This window comes from Pangasianodon hypophthalmus, chromosome 15 (assembly GCF_027358585.1).
Source record: "Pangasianodon hypophthalmus isolate fPanHyp1 chromosome 15, fPanHyp1.pri, whole genome shotgun sequence".
Lineage (NCBI taxonomy): Eukaryota > Metazoa > Chordata > Actinopteri > Siluriformes > Pangasiidae > Pangasianodon > Pangasianodon hypophthalmus.
This window is the reverse complement of record NC_069724.1, coordinates 2,948,039-2,966,295: the sequence shown is the minus strand read 5'-3', so window position 1 is coordinate 2,966,295 and position 18,257 is coordinate 2,948,039. Positions and strand designations below refer to the sequence as shown.

Here is an 18,257-nt window from a genome sequence, read left to right as displayed (position 1 = left end):
AAAGTTTGAAGCAAGAGAGCTTAATCATTTTTATGATGTACAGTGTTAATTATTAGGTGGCAAACAACAAAGACAAAAATTCTATTTTCAGTCAAACAGCCATGCAGTACTTATTTATGTAGGTCACTATTAAAGTTGTATATTAGAAATAAAACATTTACAGATTTCATACTTCTTTTACTGCTGAAGACCTTTGCATGATTTATAAACAGGAATACTAATGAACAATAATGATGGGAAAATGTATTTAACAGAACATCACACAAAGGTTTTCAGTAGTCGAAACTATGAAATCTGTAAATATTTTATTTCTAATATTAAACTTTAATATTGACCTATATAAATAAGTATTGCATGGCTGTTTGACTGAAAATGGAACTAATATACTGTACATTTTCCCATCATACTATGAATACTAAATGATTTGACTGAATATAAAAGGGATTGTCTCTGACCTTTGCACAGTACTGTACGGTTTTAGAAATTTCCATTTAAAGCATTTTGTACTGTTGCAATATCAGTAGAGTTAGCTAAATTTAGCTTAAACAAATGACATCTTTCTCAGTTAATCATTAGTCATGCATGCTTCATTAGTCACAGCTTGTGAAAGAGCATGATGTACATGTGCATGCAGAGAGAGAGAGAGAGAGAGAGAGAGACAGAGAGAGAGCAAGAGAGAGTTAGGTCTTGATATTTACAGACGCACAAAGCTCTTTTATAATTTTTTTTAACCTTGCCGAGGTCCACCACAGCATTCTGCTGGTACTGCAGCACCCTGCCATAGCAACTGCTCTGAAGCAGCAGTCAATTCATTAGGGATAGAAAAGAGGTGTGTCTTGCACAGTCCTACACAGTCTCCTTCTGCCTGATAAGCATGATGTACAAGCAGAACACTATTGAAGCTATTTATATTGATGACCCAAGCGAGCAAGCAGGTACACGTGATGTATATACTGAACCGGATCCAGGAAGCTGTCATGCGGTCTGTTCCTTTATTGGATGGCTGTTGTTTTATGTGAGGAGCTGAAAAGATGAGTTAAGATTCCTGCTTCTTGGGAAGAGAAGTGGGCTAGAGCAATGGGGCTCCAGTCAGACTCCTCCTCCATGGGAAAATGTGTGTGTGAAGGAGGGGCGCTGCAAAAGAGAGGGACACACACACACACACACACACACACACACACAATGAAGGGCAGAAAAGGATACAAGAAGAGGTTGTGTAACCTGTCCTGGGCAAAAGGAGAAATGGATGGTGTTTTGCTTTCTCATGCTTTTATGGAAATTTGTGGAGAGTTAAGAGAGGAGAAATTACAAAGGTAAGGTGCATTTTGTCATAGCGTTGTTCACAGGGATGTGCGGTTCTGCAGGTCATTGGGCTGAAAGATGATCTATGATGAACTTTAAAAACCTCTGATGATGTTAGCCTACTATAAATGTTTTCTCAATTTTTAGGAAAAAAAAAAACGTGTGAATGCCTCAAAAGTCCACATATTACTAACTTCTTAAATCTAGACGGACATACATTTTCTGAATAACATCCTTCCTGTAGCAACCCAGTATAATAATATTAGGTTGTGTTTATACTGTGTTTGTTCACAGTATTGTGGTACCAAACTTCTGAATCAGCTCTCATCCTGGCTATTTCTGCATCTGCTACCTACAAATCAAGGAGCACACAATTGTCAGGTCTGCAATGACCGTACTTTCAGGTGTTTAAAACTTCCAAAGTGTTTGCTTTCATGAAATTGTCTACAGAAATCTATTTTCAGGCATAACAGACTTGCTGGAATGTGATGGTTTGTTGAACACTTCTCTATCAGCATGGGAAACATACTTCAATGCTGTCTCAGACGTTTGTTCCGGTGTAAGGACATTCCTGCCCAAATAGAAGAGCAATCACCTCTATTGTCAAGAGAGAATAGTGATGTTGAAAGCCTCTCTCCAACAAGGTCTGACATGCTGGCATCTCCTGTCCTGGATCAGGACCACCTCCTTTACCCTGATATAGTCCTTAGCAGTAGTCATCGAGCTAACTTGGACAGAGCTGACTTATCACAGCAGTTAGAGCTTGTTTTACCAGAAAGAGGACAAAACAAAAAACAAACTAGAGTAAAGGAGGAATGCCATGAAGGTTTGGAAGAAGAGGGAATGCCAAGCACAAGAATCAGTCAACAGGAATTTCACTATTTGGACAGAAATCAGCTATGCACCACTGAGAAAGAATGGCCGTTACTGTCTTCCTTACACTCATGGCCATCAGAACAATCAAATGCTGCAAATTTTGCTTCTCAGTCCCTTGTCTACACACACGGACAGGGAACCAGGTATTGGCAGGCTTCCCCGTGTCAAGGAGTGCAGTTATTAACACAGGGAAATGGAAGCCACCAACTCATTTTTTCAGAGTCCAAATCTGCTGGCACCTTCAGCACACCTTCATCTGACAGTGTTGCAAAAGTATCTAAACAGACTGAGATTGACATCATTCAAGTAGATGAAGGTGGGATTCAAGATGAGGACAAAGAAGGAACTCAACTAGGAAAAGGAACAGAACAAATGGAGCTAAACGTGGTAGGCAGAGACCAGAATGTAGCACAACTGGGACAGGAAGTTACACAGAGAGCAAAATATGTTCTCTGCAATGTAGCAGAGTGTGAGCAAAGTGGTGTATGTTCAGATGAAAATGCAGCACAGCTAGATGAAGTTGGAGTAAAAACTAACCTTGATGTAACCCAAACAGAAGCACAATATAGAACAAGCATAGCACAGATGGATGAAATAAGGCAGGAAACTGTTATTCTAATTAGTCAAGATGGAGAACACAAAGAACCAAACTTAGTGGTTAGACTACAGACAAACCCAGATATTGAAAGAAACCAAGAAGAGATCACACAGACCCAACAACCTATGCTGGAATTGGACTCCATTCAGACAGAAGGGGACATTACAGAAATGGACCAGATAGCTAAGACTTCAGCACATAAAGAACAGCACATATCTGGGAACGAAACCGAGTTTGCACCAAACAAGCACGGTGTAGAAGAGTTAAGATCTCCTAATAAGGAACGAGACAGGGAGAAATCCGAAGAGCTGGAGCAGGGAAAAATACATCCAAATCTGGAACCAGGACCAGAGCAGAATGGACAGTTTACACTGTTCGTAGTTGATAAACTGTTCCTGGCCACCCCAAATATCGCAGGTATGTGCTCAGTGATGTCATTCCTTAAAAATAAATGAAGTCAAATACTTCAAATGTATGTAATAATGTAATCAACAATCTATTTGTATCTGTATAATGTAAAAAAAAAGGCTGGCTTATTTACAGAAAAGACATTTTATCAGCTAAGTAAACTATATTATAGCTTCCAGGACAGTGTACTGAACAAATCAACTATTATGTCTTAGAATCAAATATTTTTGCATCATATAGTACAGTATTTAAGTTTATATCATACGGTTAGATGATCAACCATTCACTGTATGCCATTTCTCCTGTTTATATGAGGACCAAGTCCAAATAATATCCTCAGTGACCAAACAGAGCTTTCAGAGCTAAACAGGTATAGTGACAAAGAACTCCAAGAGGATCCTGATTCGGTAGATGCTGACCCCTCTGAGGACATGGGGTTCACAATCAGGATCCAGGCCCCTGGTACTGAGCCCACTGACTTCCAGGTAAATTGTTTTTCTTGAATAGAAAATTGGAAGGTTATATATGTACCTGTGGTTCTATGACTGTGACCCCACATGAGTAACCTATAAAAGATGGGCTGGAGGTTCTCCACTCAGTTGTAGAACCACAGGTACATATCTAAATTTCCATTCTACTTTCTTTCATTCTGGACTGCCAGAGCAGTTTATTTTGGAATTAGTGGAGTTGTAAGAAATCATCATAACACGTCCTGATGGCATACCTTCCCACAAAATAACAGACAGGAGTCATAAATAGGTTGAATTCCATAAAAGTGTTGATACTGTTATGCTATTGAGGATGAAAATCACTCTTGCACTGATACTGTTCTTTATTGAGGATTGGGCGTGAGAATTACTCAATGTACTAACATTGTCTTTTATTTGGGATAAGAATTCCTCAGAGCCTTAACAGTGTATTCTATTGAAAGTGAGAATCTCTCACCCACACCACAGAGCACATGGGGTGCAATAAAGCAACATTCAATCTGTAAACTTTGGAGAAGGAGGTAATTAATGGTATGGAAGAACACACCTCTTGAACTGCATTCAAGTATGCTTGTGAAATCTCTTCCTTTACCCAATGTGCTATCTTAGCTTTAATTTAGCTTTAATTTTGCTAATGCACCCTTAACACCAGTCTGTGGTGTATTCAGTACTGCTGCTGTGCTGTGCTCCTGCTTTACACTCCCATCTTCAGACTGTTCCAAAGGAAAGTACCCCGGTGGTCTGGAATGAAAGGAAGCATGAGTATAGTGTAACTGGATCCTTTCTGTTTGCTGACACATCTCTGGTTACTCTCACATTGGTGGTCTTTTGAAGTGGGCACTTCCTGTTGACCTTTTGATAAATGTTTTATTCTTCTATGTGCCATGACTTTTAGGCATCACCATTAGCGATGGTGCAAGAAATCAAGCAAGTGTTAATGGACCGTGAAGAGACCTGTCACCGTACCTGTTTCTCCCTGCAGTTAGATGGAAATACGCTGGATAACTTCACTAATCTAAAGTCTATCACTAGCCTACAAGAGGGCTCACTTTTGAAGATAGTGGAAGGTAAGACTCTAACTGAAATAGTTTTCATTGGTTTCAAATTGTGTTACATTTGTACTACAGGAAACATTATTATACATTTTGGAGAATATATTTAAGTTGTATGCACAATTCATGTATGTGCAGTGTTGCAAAACATTAATAATGCCTACTGTCCCTTTCAGAGAAATGATCAGTCCACTAAGGTCCAGTAATACTAAGTGATATAATTTACTGGAATGCTATATATGACTTTTGCAAAACTTGCAGAGCCATACACAGTTCGAGAGGTTCGTTTACACCTTCGTCATATCAGAGACCTGCTAAAGAGCTTGGACCCCACAGATGCCTATAATGGCATAGAGGGAAGCTCTCTGTCCTTCCTTAGGTTCTTCACTGAAGAACGTGTTGAAGGTAAGATGCAGTAGATAATAACGATTATTACCAATAGATTATTACCAATCTAGATTCTTATGAACTTTAAACATTCTTGGTGAAAGATACAGTGAGCACAAATGCAAAAGAGCTGGACTACTTCCCAGCTGTTTTACTGACTGAAACTAGCTACTTTGTTACTACTTTGTTGCTGTTCTCTGAAAAAAAATCATGTCTTAATTTTTCAGAGAACAGCAAATTCAAGAAACGAGGTGAAGAATTGAAGCAATTCAACTGTAGCCCTCCTGAGTACATTCTTCCAGGGACTAAAGAATGTTTACTGGGACCCCTGCAGCCTCAAAGTGAGAATTTGAAGGTAAGCTAGAGGCAAACGTGACGTTTTCTCAAAGAACCAGGAGTGACTCTCCAGTAGGTGGATTACCTATGGTAAATTGCCCATAGGTGCAAATGTGTGCATGGTTCCCTGCAACTAACTGGCATCTCACTTAGGGTGTATTACTGGCTCCAGAACCACTGCAAGCCTAGCTGAGATCAAGTGGTTACTTAAGATGATGAACTTTACATAGAGTATTTATTACTTTTACAGTTAGTAAGAAGCAGGCTTGCATAAACTGCAGTAAAACACCTGATAATGCAACCCTTAGTGTTATCTGCACCTAATGAAACATTACCTGGTGGTGTACATTATAGACCTCAGTAAAACTGTGAAGAGATTCAGCCTTCTTTACCTGCTAACTTTGTCTTAAGTGTGCTCTGTGTCCTTTTGTTAATAGCCCATTGAATGCCTGAAGGTGCTAATGACCAGCAACTGGAACCCTCCTCCAGGAAACAGAAAAATACATGGTGATCTCATGTACCTGAATGTACTTACCATGGAGGACAGACAGTTTAGCATTACAGCATCAACTCGAGGCTTTTACCTGAATCAGTGAGTAAATAAATAACATTAAGATGCTCTTCAGTTGTGGGCTGGAGCTCATTTTGGAAAACAATTAATGTCATGTCATGTTGCTTTGTGGTCTGGATCATGGTTTTCTGTCTTTTCTAGGTCTACCACTTATATCTTTAACCCAAAGCCAGAAAATCCCAGTATGCTTAGTCATTCTTTAGTGGAGCTCCTGAGTCAGATCAGTCCAGTTTTTAAAAAGAACTTCAGTCTTTTACTCAAGAGAAGGTAAATGTAGCACATAGATATTAGTATAGATTCACATGTTGAGACAGAGAAAATTATGTCTGTTTTGTCAGTAATTCCCTTTAATTTCCTTTATTGTCTTGTGTATGGTACTTTGCTTCCCAGAACATCAACACATCCCTTTGAGAGGATAGGTACTCCATTGCAGGTGTTTAGCTGGACTGCTCCAGCTCTCGACCATGCCATGGACTGTGTTCGAGCTGAAGATGCCAGCTCTACCCAACTGGGCTATGAAGGACATGTGCCTGGACAGGTACAGTTCTCTCTTTTTTGGGTCTACCCTTTCAGCTTTAATCCAAAGCCAGAAGGTCCTAGTATGTTTAGTCATTCTTTAGTGAAACAAGTCTAAGATTTAAAGGATCCTATGTACAACTATGTTCCAACAAAATGAGATAAATAGTCCCTCATAATCCATACAAGGAATTGGTTACCAGTAATGAAAACGTTTTATGAATTTTATGCAAATCAAGGGTAATTTCAAATATAATTTTGGTGTTGTTAGAGATAGTGAGTATTAGTTTGGCAACTTATTCAAATTGGAAAAGAACATGTACTTGGTGTACCTTCAAACCAGCATTACATCATCAACTGGAGGCTTTTACCATTATGTTCCAAAACATGATGGAAAAACTAATCACTATAGTCCACAGTCTGCAATTAATGTGTTAAATGTAGTATGTTAACCTTAGGTTTGTGACTGGAATGAGGAGCTTCAGAGCACTAGAGAGCTACCACGTCAGAGCCTCAAAGATCGTCTGCTGAGAGACAGAGCAATCTTTAAGGTGAGACAGCCATTTGTCAGGGGTCTCTTCCGCCTCTTTCTCATTCTCATATAGCTCAATATGACATCAAATAGGAGTGCTGAAAAGTTGTTAACAGGAAAGGGAAAGATGTTACTGTGATAATTAAACTTTAGTTGAAAAATGAGGTGTGCAATTCTGTATTTTGAAAACCGCTTAATGTTAATTGATAATTGTATTCCCGACCCTCCTCAGGCTAACAGTGACTTTGTGAGCACTGCTACACGTGGTGCTATGGCAGTGGTTGATGGCAACGTGATGCCCATCAACCCTAGTGAAGAACCACGCAATCACATGTACGTCTGGAACAATATCTTCTTCAGCTTAGGCTTAGATGGACATGAACACTATGAGGAGCTGGGTGGCGAGGCTGCAGCCCATGCCGCCTCAGCCATTGATCTGAATGGTGTGAGAGCATACAGCACAGTGGATGCAGATGGCCTGTATGTGCTTGGTACCGTACTGGTGGATTATCGAGGTTACCGCATCACTGCCCAGTCGATTGTCCCAGGAATTCTTGAGCGTGGCCAGGAGCAGAGTGTGATCTATGGTTCCACTGACTTTGGAAAGACTGTTGTCTCTAATGAACAGTAAGTTGGTTCTGGAATACGTTGTTCTTAGCATTATAAAATATAATTTACAGAAAATTAATAAAAATTCTGTGTAATTAAAAGTAAGAGATTATGTTGGTTCTGAATGACTTGAAAATCTCTAAACGTCCAAAGGTTCCTGAAGCTACTGGACAAACCCAGCAAGCTTCTGAGAGTGCAGCGGCACCTTGTACTTAACAAAGACGACTCCGCCGTAGAGTTGTGTTCCTCTGTGGAATGCAAGGGCATCATGGGTAACGATGGCCGCCACTACATTCTGGACCTGCTGTTCACATTTCCACCTGACCTCAACTTCCTGCCTGTGGAAGATGAGGAGCTAAACACAGAGTGTCAGCAACTCGGTTTCCCACTTCAACACCCACATCGTTTGGTCTGTCTGAGACAAGAGCTAATCGAGGCATTTGTGAAGTATAGGTCAATATTTTTCAGATATATTTCTAGTAAAAAAAAATTATGTGTGTACTGGCAATTTAGAAATTTTATTTAGTGCATTTGTGAACATTTGTTCCTTTAGATATCACCTATATAAGAGCACGGCATCTCAAAGCTTAGATCAAGAAAGCAACAGCATCAGAGAGGTTGGATCTCCTCACAGCCCAGAGGCAGCTGCATTGCAACCAACACCGGATATTTCCAACAAGGGTGTAGATGTTGCCACCCCTGACAAGAGCAATTCTTCCTCACAGACTATGCATTTGTCCTCTTTTGATATTCGCTTCAACCCTGACATTTTCTCACCAGGTGCGTGGGTTAGTGAGTAGCTACTGGTGATCAAATTTTACAGCATTCTGATTTTTCTGTGATTTGCCAGCTGAAGGATGACTTAAATTACAAGCAGCTATTAAAAAAACTATTGATAACTCATAGGTAACTATGCAAGGACTAAGCAAGAATGAATGAGTAGTACTAATATTAACACCGAAGTCACTACTATTATCTACTAATGAATACTAGGTAACTGTTCAGTAAATAATAAAGTAATGGTTTGGTAAGTCATTAAGAACTAAGCAATAATTACAGAGTCTTTTATATACTATATTTCCTGGAAAACTACTAGCAAGAATAAAATGTCAGCTCGCAGCTACCTTTTCATGCTACACAAAGCATTATATCTACCCATGTCTGTCTGAATATGGATATGCCAAAAGACTGCAGTGTTGAATTTGAGGATGAGCACCCCGGCCCTACCTCAGTAAAAATGTTTTAATATGCTGAAGTAATTAAATACGCCTGTAAAGAAGGCATGAACTCCATCTAATTTTAATTTAATGCATGTTGAATTAAGTTTTGCTAATTTGCCAACTTTAACTGGTTATATTTAACTAAGTTAGCCTGTTTCCTCCGCTAATGGCAGGTTAGATTAGCATTGATTTCAGTAGCTAAAGTAAATTGGCTAGGCAAGTCAAATTCTAGCTAATGGTTAATATTGGTTATTTACATGATATTTTACTTCTGAATAATTCATTAGGAAACTATGTAGGTTTACTCATGCAGATGACCAACAAACTTACAGAGATCATACAGCTACATAAAAGTAGCAGCTGTTTTGCTTTCACTTGCACACATTTTTGGCTGGAAGCTTCTACTGTCATTGAGTAAGATATAAACGCATTATCTATACTCATTGAAGTATAATTATTTTTCAGTACTTTTTCCATCCCTGGATTATTAGTAGTGAGATGTCATGTGTTTCACTTTACAATCCAGTTCCTAATCATTTACACTTCAGTCATTATCTCTGCTTAGTCCCTATGAATGTACTATGAATTACTAAAAAGTATTGGAAAAAATATAAAATGCAAATATAACGCAATTTACCTTATATATATAGTTAAGATACAATGTATTCATATTCTAGGTGTACGTTTTCCGAAGGAATGTTTGCAGGATATCCAGGAACAGAAAGAACTTTTAAAGGATGCTGCAGCCTTCCTTGTCTCAAAACAAATTCCTGACTTAGTGAGTATGTTTCTTTTGCTCCATGCTCCATGCATCTTTCGTACTTTCATAACTATTACCTGAAACTAATAATGACCATTTTGTGAGCATGTAGATTAAGAGCTGTGTCGATCATACCACAATGCCAATGGATGGTTTTACCTTAACTGAGGCTCTCCATCAACATGGCATCAATATTCGGTACCTGGGGACAATACTGGAGTTTATTGAGAAAAGCCCTCATAAGACAAAACTGGACCATGTTTATGTGAGTGTTAGCCATTTTATGCCATAGATTCTGTCTGAAATACATACAAACTGACAGTCATCTGTGTCTTGATTTTCTTGTAGAGAATTGCACTATGTGAGCTGATCACTAGATGCACAAAACATATGTTCAGGACATATTTACTTGTAAGTAATTTCAAATCAAATTTCAAATGCAAATGTTCACTACACTACTGTTTTATCTCATTGTTATATCTGCCACACCTTACAGACCTTGACCTTATGACTTTTTGCATATTTTGCTACCAGGCTGTGGAGTCATCTTCCCTCTCTGTCTCAGTCAGCCATTTCCTCAACTGCTTCCTCAGCTCCCCACCTGATGTTCTGGGGACCCAGCAGATGGACAGACTGTCATCCAAGCGCAGGAGTCGGCGGAGGCGGAGCCGGGGCTCTGTGAGCGGCGAAGTGACAGCTGTGGGAGGGGCATTGGCCAGCCTGACCTCCAGTGAGCTCTGGAGAACTATCCAGGCTGAGGCTCGGGAATATTATCACTACTGCCTGCCTTGGTGAGAGCTTAATATTAATTACTTATTACATAAAATTACAGGTTCAAAACAATATGCAGGATGTATATAATGTAAGTCTAACATATGTAGTAGATCTAACAAAATCTTCAAGTCTGTTGGGTACTTAGTGCACTTTCCCAACCTAATTAATCATAACTTACATAATGTTTATTTAAATAATAATTCAGGATTCTCTTATTGCCACATAGCTGAACAATCAACAATAAACAATAAACAATACACAATAATTGCAGGACCGGACAAAAAGAAAACACAACATATGCGAGATATGTCCGATAATGCTGAGTCAGTGAGTGCAAATTTAGCAGATGGGTAGCAGAAGAGTCAATGGAGGATTATTGGTCATGCGCTCTGGGAGCGAGGGATGGCATACTCTCTCTCTCCTGTCAATCACAGTGACACTAGCCACTCGTGGGTGTCTGTGATGGGCTCATGTATGTGGAAGAGGGCGGATAGCGTTTTCCCTCTGAGTATGTTACTCTGCTCTTTGACGTTGCATGAACAGCAGTTAGAAAAGATATGGTCGACTGACTTCAAGTGTTTCAGATGAAAAACGTTAGCCTTCACCATCTCCGTGTGGTAGCTGTTGTATGATAGGAGAGAGCTGACTGGTGGGTGAGAAATTTGCCAGGAGCCAGATTAGAGAGAAAAATGGGAGAAATATATATAAAAATTAATTTATTCTTTAAAAAAAACCTGTAGCAGCAGTAGTTACTGCTATAGATGTGAATATTTATTAATACCATCAGAATTAGCAGTGCAGAATTAACAGAGTGATACGGTATAACTGTAGCATTGTAGGCATTTTGACCAAATTTCCTGAGTATAAGGGATGACGAAGCAACTATGAATGCAATACTTTTTGGTCTGGGCCACTCATATTGCACCAAGGAACAAATCAGATATTCTGCGAATGCAGTTTTATTGTATATTTAATTAAGCATGTTCTCACCTCCGCCTTTCCACCCCATTTCTGAACACATAGATTCATTACTGTTTCCTGCAATATAGAATTCACATGTGGCTAATCTAAACCTGAATTAAACCTGATGACTCATCTGTGTCTGGCAGTGACAGTATAGAGCAGGCAGTGGACAAATGTGGTTTACAAAGAATCACCCTGCTCAGAGAGATCTCCATCAAAACTGGCATCCAGGTAATGTCCACCATCCGTCATACCAACAATGCATTCTGACAGTTAATATTCTGTTTTTGGCAAAACTCTTTCCATTATAACTCCACCCCATCTGCTTCCCAGTGCTCTTTGAACCCCTCCACCACCCCAAACATGAATACTCACACATATACACTGTTTAGCTTCTTATCAGAGAGTATCAGTTTGATGCCAAGAACAGACCGGTGTTCACCGAGGAGGACATCCTGAACATTTTCCCCATAATAAAGCACGTCATCCCAAAGGCTAATGATGGGATTTATCTTCTGCATTGTGGCCAGGCCAGCATCCAGCAAGGTGAGCACAGGAGTTGTATTACATTTACTAGCTACTAAATAAGATCTTACAGCTAACAACATACAGAATCTGTAATGTCGATTAATCTTAAAACTTTGCATCACGTCTACATTTGTTCCATGACTGAATGAATAGACACACAACAATGATGACTTCTTTTTTTAAAAAAAAATGTTTTTCAAATATCAGGAAGCCTGAAAGAAGGCTGTGAGCTAATCAGCCAGGCCTTGGGCCTGTTCACTAATGTTTATGGGGCTCTGCATCAGGATGTCTGCGTCTGTCTGCGTCTGCTGGGACGCATTTACTACATACTCGGAGACTATGCTGAGGTGTGGATTTTGTGCTCTTTACCATTCCAGTTAGAGCCTTAGTCTTAGGTGTGCATGCCTGACTTACCAATTTTAAAATCCCAGCATGCATCCTAGATGCATTAACCCATTCCAGGTGTGTATGTGTTTTATGTTAGGCACTGAATCACCAGCAGAAAGCTGTACTGATCAGTGAGAGAGTTCTGGGAATAGACCATCCGAACACTATACAGGAATATGTGAGTGTTAAGCATATTGTTTTAATGTAGCTAAGTTAATTCATGACATTTACTGGTAAATAGTTGCAGAACAGGATTTAATGAATGACTTTGCAATCACAGTGGGTACATTATATGGCCGAATCTATGTGGACACCTTTCCATTATATTCATATACGCTTGTTGAAAATAGTATTCCAGATTTAGTCCCCCTTTGCTGTTATAATAACCTCCACTCTTCTTGGAAGGCTTTCTACTAGATTTTGGAGTGTGGCTGTGGGGATTTGCCCATTCAGCCACAAGAGAATTTGTGCACAGGGGCATTGTCATGCTGGAACAGGTTTGGGCCTTTTAGTTCCAATGAAGGGAATTTGTAATGAAACAGCAAACAAAGACATCATATACATTCTGTGCTTCCAACTTTGTGGCATCAGTTTGGGAAAGGCCCACATATGGGTATGATGGTAAGGTGTCCCCAAACTTTTGGCTATACAGTGTTTGCAGGGATATCACTAACTCCATTTTCCCTCCATTTTTAGAAACACCTTGGTCTTTATTGCTTTGCTGGTGGGCAGACATCCACAGCACTGCGACTGCTCTATCGTGCCCGCTACCTCATGCTGCTGGTGTGTGGAGAAGATCACCCAGAAATGGCTCTACTGGACGTAAGTAAAACCAAACTAGTAGCAAGTGTTATTCTCTATCAATACAAAAAGGACAAAATTTCCAGACATGATAGTGTCAGATTGATTGTATGGCATATTTTTTGATAAACATAGAGCCTTTGGATTTTATATTTTTCCTACTAACAAACAAGTACTGAAAAATCAGAATTGAAAAACATCCCATAGGATTACTGACTAAAACAGGTAAATGAAATTTGTTTCTTGAAAAAGTATGGAACTATTACTTCACCTAATTAACAAAAATGAAAAAAAGTAATGGTTGAGTCATGGTTGATGCTGCATATAATGTTGCCTTCTCATAGCTCCAATGTGCTGGGTTTAATCCTGAGCTCGGGTTTCTGTGGAGTGTACACGCCCGTAGGTGGATTGGCTAAGATAAATTGCCCCTAGGTGTGAATGTGTGTCTGCATGGTGCCTGCAATGACCTGGCATCCCATCCCAGGTGTATTCCAGGGGTTCCCAAACTAGGGATAGTGACCCCACGTGGGATGGTTTGATATACAAATGGGGTGGTGTCAGAAACTCGCAATCTCCTAAATAACTATGAATTTTAAGTCGCGTTCAAACAAGCCATTTTTAATATGCTATTTTAATCTTTTTTTTCCTATCATGAGGTGGTTCACTAGCACAGGAGTTCAGCATTAAAAATTGACTAATTTCTCTGTCAATCTACCTCTGCTAGTTCCTCAACAACATCGAGTGAAGAAGTCAAGAAAACAAACACGAAAATAAGCAGAGACGTTTATAGAATATGAATTTAAAAGTCCTAAATTATAACTCTGGAATAAACAATGTAGGGTGCTCAGGGCTTGAGGGTCACAGAAAATTCACTATGTTCATTTGGGGTCATTTGTCCTGAAAATATCTGGGAACCATTCATGTATTCCTATGTCATTCCCAGTATTCACAGGGCAGGCTCTGGATCCACTGTGACCCTGAAGTGGTTATTGAAGATAAATGAATGAATGATTGAAAGTATGAATGAATGGTTTCATCATATTTTTGTGAAGAACTGACCATGCGGGTTTCATAAACAACCAAGTAGTAGCATAGTATAGTAATATAGAAGTTTTTCCTATAATGAATGAAAGCTGATGTTTTCTTTCTAATTGCAAACCTAGTGGATTAGATGTTAAAGTTACCTACTTACTATCAATAATATATTACCATAATAACATACAGTAACATTCCTACTCCTCTTTTTTCTTTTTTCCAAATGATTTCTGGCTCTTACCATTATACGCAAAGCTTTACTGTAAATCTGCCTATTCATTGCAGGAGTATAAATATGGGATCCAGGTTTAGCTAGCTCATTGTTAGCTTACCTTTGTTTTAATGTACCATGCTTTTTTGTCTGTTCAGAGTAAGATTGGTCTCGTGTTACATGGTGTGATGCAGTGTGATCTCGCACTGAAGTTTCTGGAGAACGCCCTGGCCTTGACCTCCAAATATCAGGGGCCTACCTCGCTTAAAGTGGCACAAGGGTGAGGAATAAACCACTGCAAATAAAGCTGAATAAACAGCCCAATCTTTCAGAAGAAAGTATGCATTGTTCACGTCTAATGAATACTTTTCTACAATTCTACTTTGTAGCCATCACTTGTTGGCAAAGGTGTATGAGAGCAAAGGGGAGTTCCGCTCGGCGCTGAGACACGAGAAGGAGCGCTACATGATTTACCGGAGCCAGGTGAATTCTTAGCCTCACAAAACAGAAAGCTTCTAGTGTCTGTTAACAAAAGACCAATATAATTCAGATTATGGCAACATTAGCCATCTTTGGACCTGTGGCATTTATAAATGACAGAGAAAATCAGGAAGTTGCATAATTTAAAAACATTCCACCAATTTCACTTTCATAAAGTCACATGGACTCTGTTTTATCCAAGCTAAACTTGTTCCTGTCTATCAAATGAGTAGTAAGTACCTAGTAAGTAAAATTGAAAAAAAAAAATACATAAAGTAAGTAAATGTAAAAGTAAATTTAAGAGATAAAAGTAAACACAAAATGAATTTCATGGAGTGTATTATGTTTTTAAATTTTCATGTAAGAACAAGGCCTCTGAAAATGCCTGGTTTGCTGAAATATATTACCCGTTATGATCCATTATCATGTATAGATAACATTTTCCCTGGTCAAATGTCAAATGTCTTGTGTTACAAACAATCTAATTTGTGGATGTAAAACATAGAGCTATAAAACATAGTTAATTTTTCTTGAGGCTTGAATAAGAGCGTTGTAAGGTACTTAAACTCCCACTGCCACTGAACCAGCCATAATTTGCCTAATCTGGGTCACATAATGCATAGAAAGAGTTAAAATAATGCAGGACCTAATGAGAGTAGGGGAAAGGGTTAATCATCTTTTCCGTATGGCATCAGAGTACTGACTGCTGCTTTCCACAGGTTGGAGAAGCACATGAAAAGACACAAGAGAGCTCTGAATACCTGAAACACCTCACGAATCAGGCTGTAATTCTGCAGAGGACTATGAACATGATATACAAAAACCGTTCTGGCTCCAGTATTGCTCCTCTCACTGTGAGTATCAAAGTGTAGTGTGTGATAGAAAGAGCCACACAGCTGAATTAGACTGAATCTGTTTTAACATTCTCTTAACCATAGCTCGCCACTCCAAGTCGGCTCTGGATTGTGGAGCAGCTAAATCTGGTTACTGGCATTGTCCTGATCCCACTCAGGTAAGCTCTGCAGATAGTGAAACACACAAGTCAATGATGTATATCATTTTTAAACAATCAACCTTTAAATTAATCTCTGACTCCTGGCTTTTTTTAAATATAATTTCTGTTCCTTTTCCTTCTTTTTCTGTTCCCCACCATGTAACCTTCTGGGTACTCGACACTGATTTTCCTCTAAGCAACAAGGATCTTGAAACTCTTAGGGATAACACCCAAAAAACATCTGCTTAAATGCAAACAGGACATTTTATATTAGTCAGGAATCACAGGAGCATGATTATCAGCTCCACCTACTGTCATGGAGGACCAATATTTAGTATTGCACATGAACTACAGTATATGCATTAATATAAATCAGCATGATGTCAATAAGAAAATTGGGCATTGGGACAGAGGAGAATTATAATCCACTGACACACCAACATGTGATAACCTGAGATCCTGGTTCTTGACTCACAGCAAAATGTGCCTGCAAAATAAATCTGGATTTTTTTTTTTAGTATTCTAATATAATTAATAATGAATGTCATCCTTTACATCTTCTCAATGATATAACTGCTTATAGTGATATATGCATTATTTTGTATCTTAAATCATAAGAATGAGCTATGTATTTGGAATAAGGCTACTCGGTTTGATGCTGTTGCATGTACCTGTTTGTTTATGGGGACTAGAAGATGCTACTTCCTGCATTGTGCCAAATGCCATGTGAAAAGTGCTAATATAAATAAAGTTGGATGTATTTGAATCAATCACTCGGCCACGTTAAATGTGATATTGACAATAATACCATGCTGACTGCAAATACACTGTAATTGAATTTGAGGTAACAAAGTGTGTGTGTGTGTGTGTGTGTGTGTGTGTGTGTGTGTGTGTGTGCTATTTCACGAATGTACTGCCAAAAACATACAACACAGCCTATTATAGAGAGCACTGCTGTTTGTATACTGACGATGATGATGATGATGATGATGACGACTAGTAGTAACAGTATTTTCACAGCCAGTGTCACAACACAAACATAGAAAAAGAAAAAAGTCAGCTGAGTCGTCAGGAAGCTGTAGCTATGTTCTCATCTGCATGCTTTTGCTGGTAACAATCCCCCTGATGGCCAGTGGCACCATGCCATGCTTAGCACATACTTGAGTAAAATGTAGTTCCAATTCAAACATGTTTCATTTATCTGGTGAGTTTCCCAACAGACATTATCACACAACATATTCACACCCTACGGGAACCAGTCACACTGGCACAGCAGCTAGTGATGGTGCCTCGTGACTCTGGTTACTGTGCAGTTTTGCATCTTCTCCCCAGGTCAAGAGCTTCAGTTAATGTTCACATCAAACATCAGAATGCAAAAAAAAAAAAAAAAAAAGTGGTCTCAGTGACTTCAGCCATGGCATGGTTGTTAGTGCCAGATGGTCCCTGAAATTGCTGATCTCCTGGGATTTTCCTGCACGACAGTTTCTATAGTTTACACAGAATGGTGCAAAAAACAAAAAACCATCCAATGAGCAGCAGTTCTGTGGGTGGAAATGCTTAGAGGATGATAGAGGTCAGAGGGGATTGGCCAAGAGGCTCGGGATGCTTGACTTGGTCAAGCTGACAGGACGTCTATAGTAACTCAAATAACTACTCTTTACAGCCGTGGTGAGCAGAAAAGCATCTCAAAACATACAACATGTTGAACACTGAGGTGGATGGGCTACAAAGGCCACATCAGGTGCCAGGGACAGGAATCTGAGACTACAGTGGACACAGATTAACTGAAATTGGACAAATGAAGGTTGGAAAAAGACCGGTTTGGGTAATTGTATGAATGAGCAGGTCTACAGGTGTTCCTATTAAAGTGGCCAGTGAGTGTATATTAAAATGAATTAGGGTGAAATACATTTAGCTGACCAACACAAGGGCTGAGCTCACTATGTGAACTTACCATGATGACATTGAAGAATCAGTGTGCATAGGACCTACAGTTATGAAGGTGAGTCAAGGCAAGTAAATTTGTGGGATGTTGATGCAACAAAAATGCAGCGACTGAAATGAAATTGAGGCAACAATCGATTATTATTTATTATACTTGATTATAAATTGTAATTACAGATATCAGTATATTACAAATATCAACTATAAATCAATTATTACCAAAAAAGGACAAAACTTTCTGTGTACTGTGTTGCTGTGTGTATGCTACTCACCTAAAGTCCTTTGTCTTATGTTATTTACCTAACACATGTTATATGTTTACACCTGAGGCTAACTACATTTCGTTATACTGTACACCCATGTATATGTATAATGACAATAAAGTTGAATTGAAATGAACCGAACTGGTGTGTCAGAAAATAATACATGGTTTTAAAAGGAAAGGTTATCAAGGTGATTTGCTCATGACTCTGTTGCTCATGACT

General features: G+C 39.1%; 1 protein-coding gene across 2 annotated transcripts; it reads left to right on the top strand.

Moving 5' to 3' along the window:
- Positions 1–740: 740 nt before the first annotated feature.
- On the top strand, positions 741–16,598 carry LOC113541452 (clustered mitochondria protein homolog). 2 transcript variants are annotated; one of them, XM_026938412.3, is made up of 27 exons: positions 763–1,313; positions 1,597–3,193; positions 3,500–3,669; positions 4,568–4,739; positions 4,986–5,129; positions 5,339–5,466; positions 5,885–6,039; positions 6,160–6,285; positions 6,409–6,556; positions 6,993–7,085; positions 7,299–7,693; positions 7,829–8,128; positions 8,229–8,455; positions 9,573–9,673; positions 9,768–9,920; positions 10,004–10,066; positions 10,190–10,446; positions 11,539–11,623; positions 11,785–11,938; positions 12,128–12,267; positions 12,405–12,485; positions 13,004–13,129; positions 14,513–14,634; positions 14,744–14,837; positions 15,554–15,688; positions 15,773–15,846; positions 16,026–16,598. In XM_026938412.3, exons 2-27 carry the CDS (start codon positions 1,819–1,821, stop codon positions 16,075–16,077), a joined length of 5,070 nt encoding a protein of 1,689 aa, XP_026794213.3. In that variant the 5' UTR covers positions 763–1,313; positions 1,597–1,818; the 3' UTR covers positions 16,078–16,598. The 2 variants fall into 2 exon arrangements, 1 of the variants encoding a protein (XP_026794213.3); XR_004579551.2 differs by lacking the exons at positions 12,405–12,485; positions 13,004–13,129; positions 14,513–14,634; ... (2 more) ...; positions 15,773–15,846; positions 16,026–16,598 and having other exon boundaries at positions 741–1,313; positions 11,726–11,938; positions 12,128–12,265.
- The last annotated feature ends 1,659 nt before the right edge of the window (positions 16,599–18,257 follow it).

What these genes read in the sequence shown, in the direction of transcription:
- LOC113541452 (XM_026938412.3), top strand. Translation starts at nt 1,819, where the DNA reads ATGGGAAACATACTTCAATGCTGTCTCAGACGTTTGTTCCGGTGTAAG. An exon ending in CAGAAATGGCTCTACTGGAC is followed by an intron (nt 13,130 to 14,512) that starts GTAAGTAAAACC and finishes TTGTCTGTTCAG; the next exon opens with AGTAAGATTGGTCTCGTGTT. An exon ending in CCAGTATTGCTCCTCTCACT is followed by an intron (nt 15,689 to 15,772) that starts GTGAGTATCAAA and finishes TCTTAACCATAG; the next exon opens with CTCGCCACTCCAAGTCGGCT.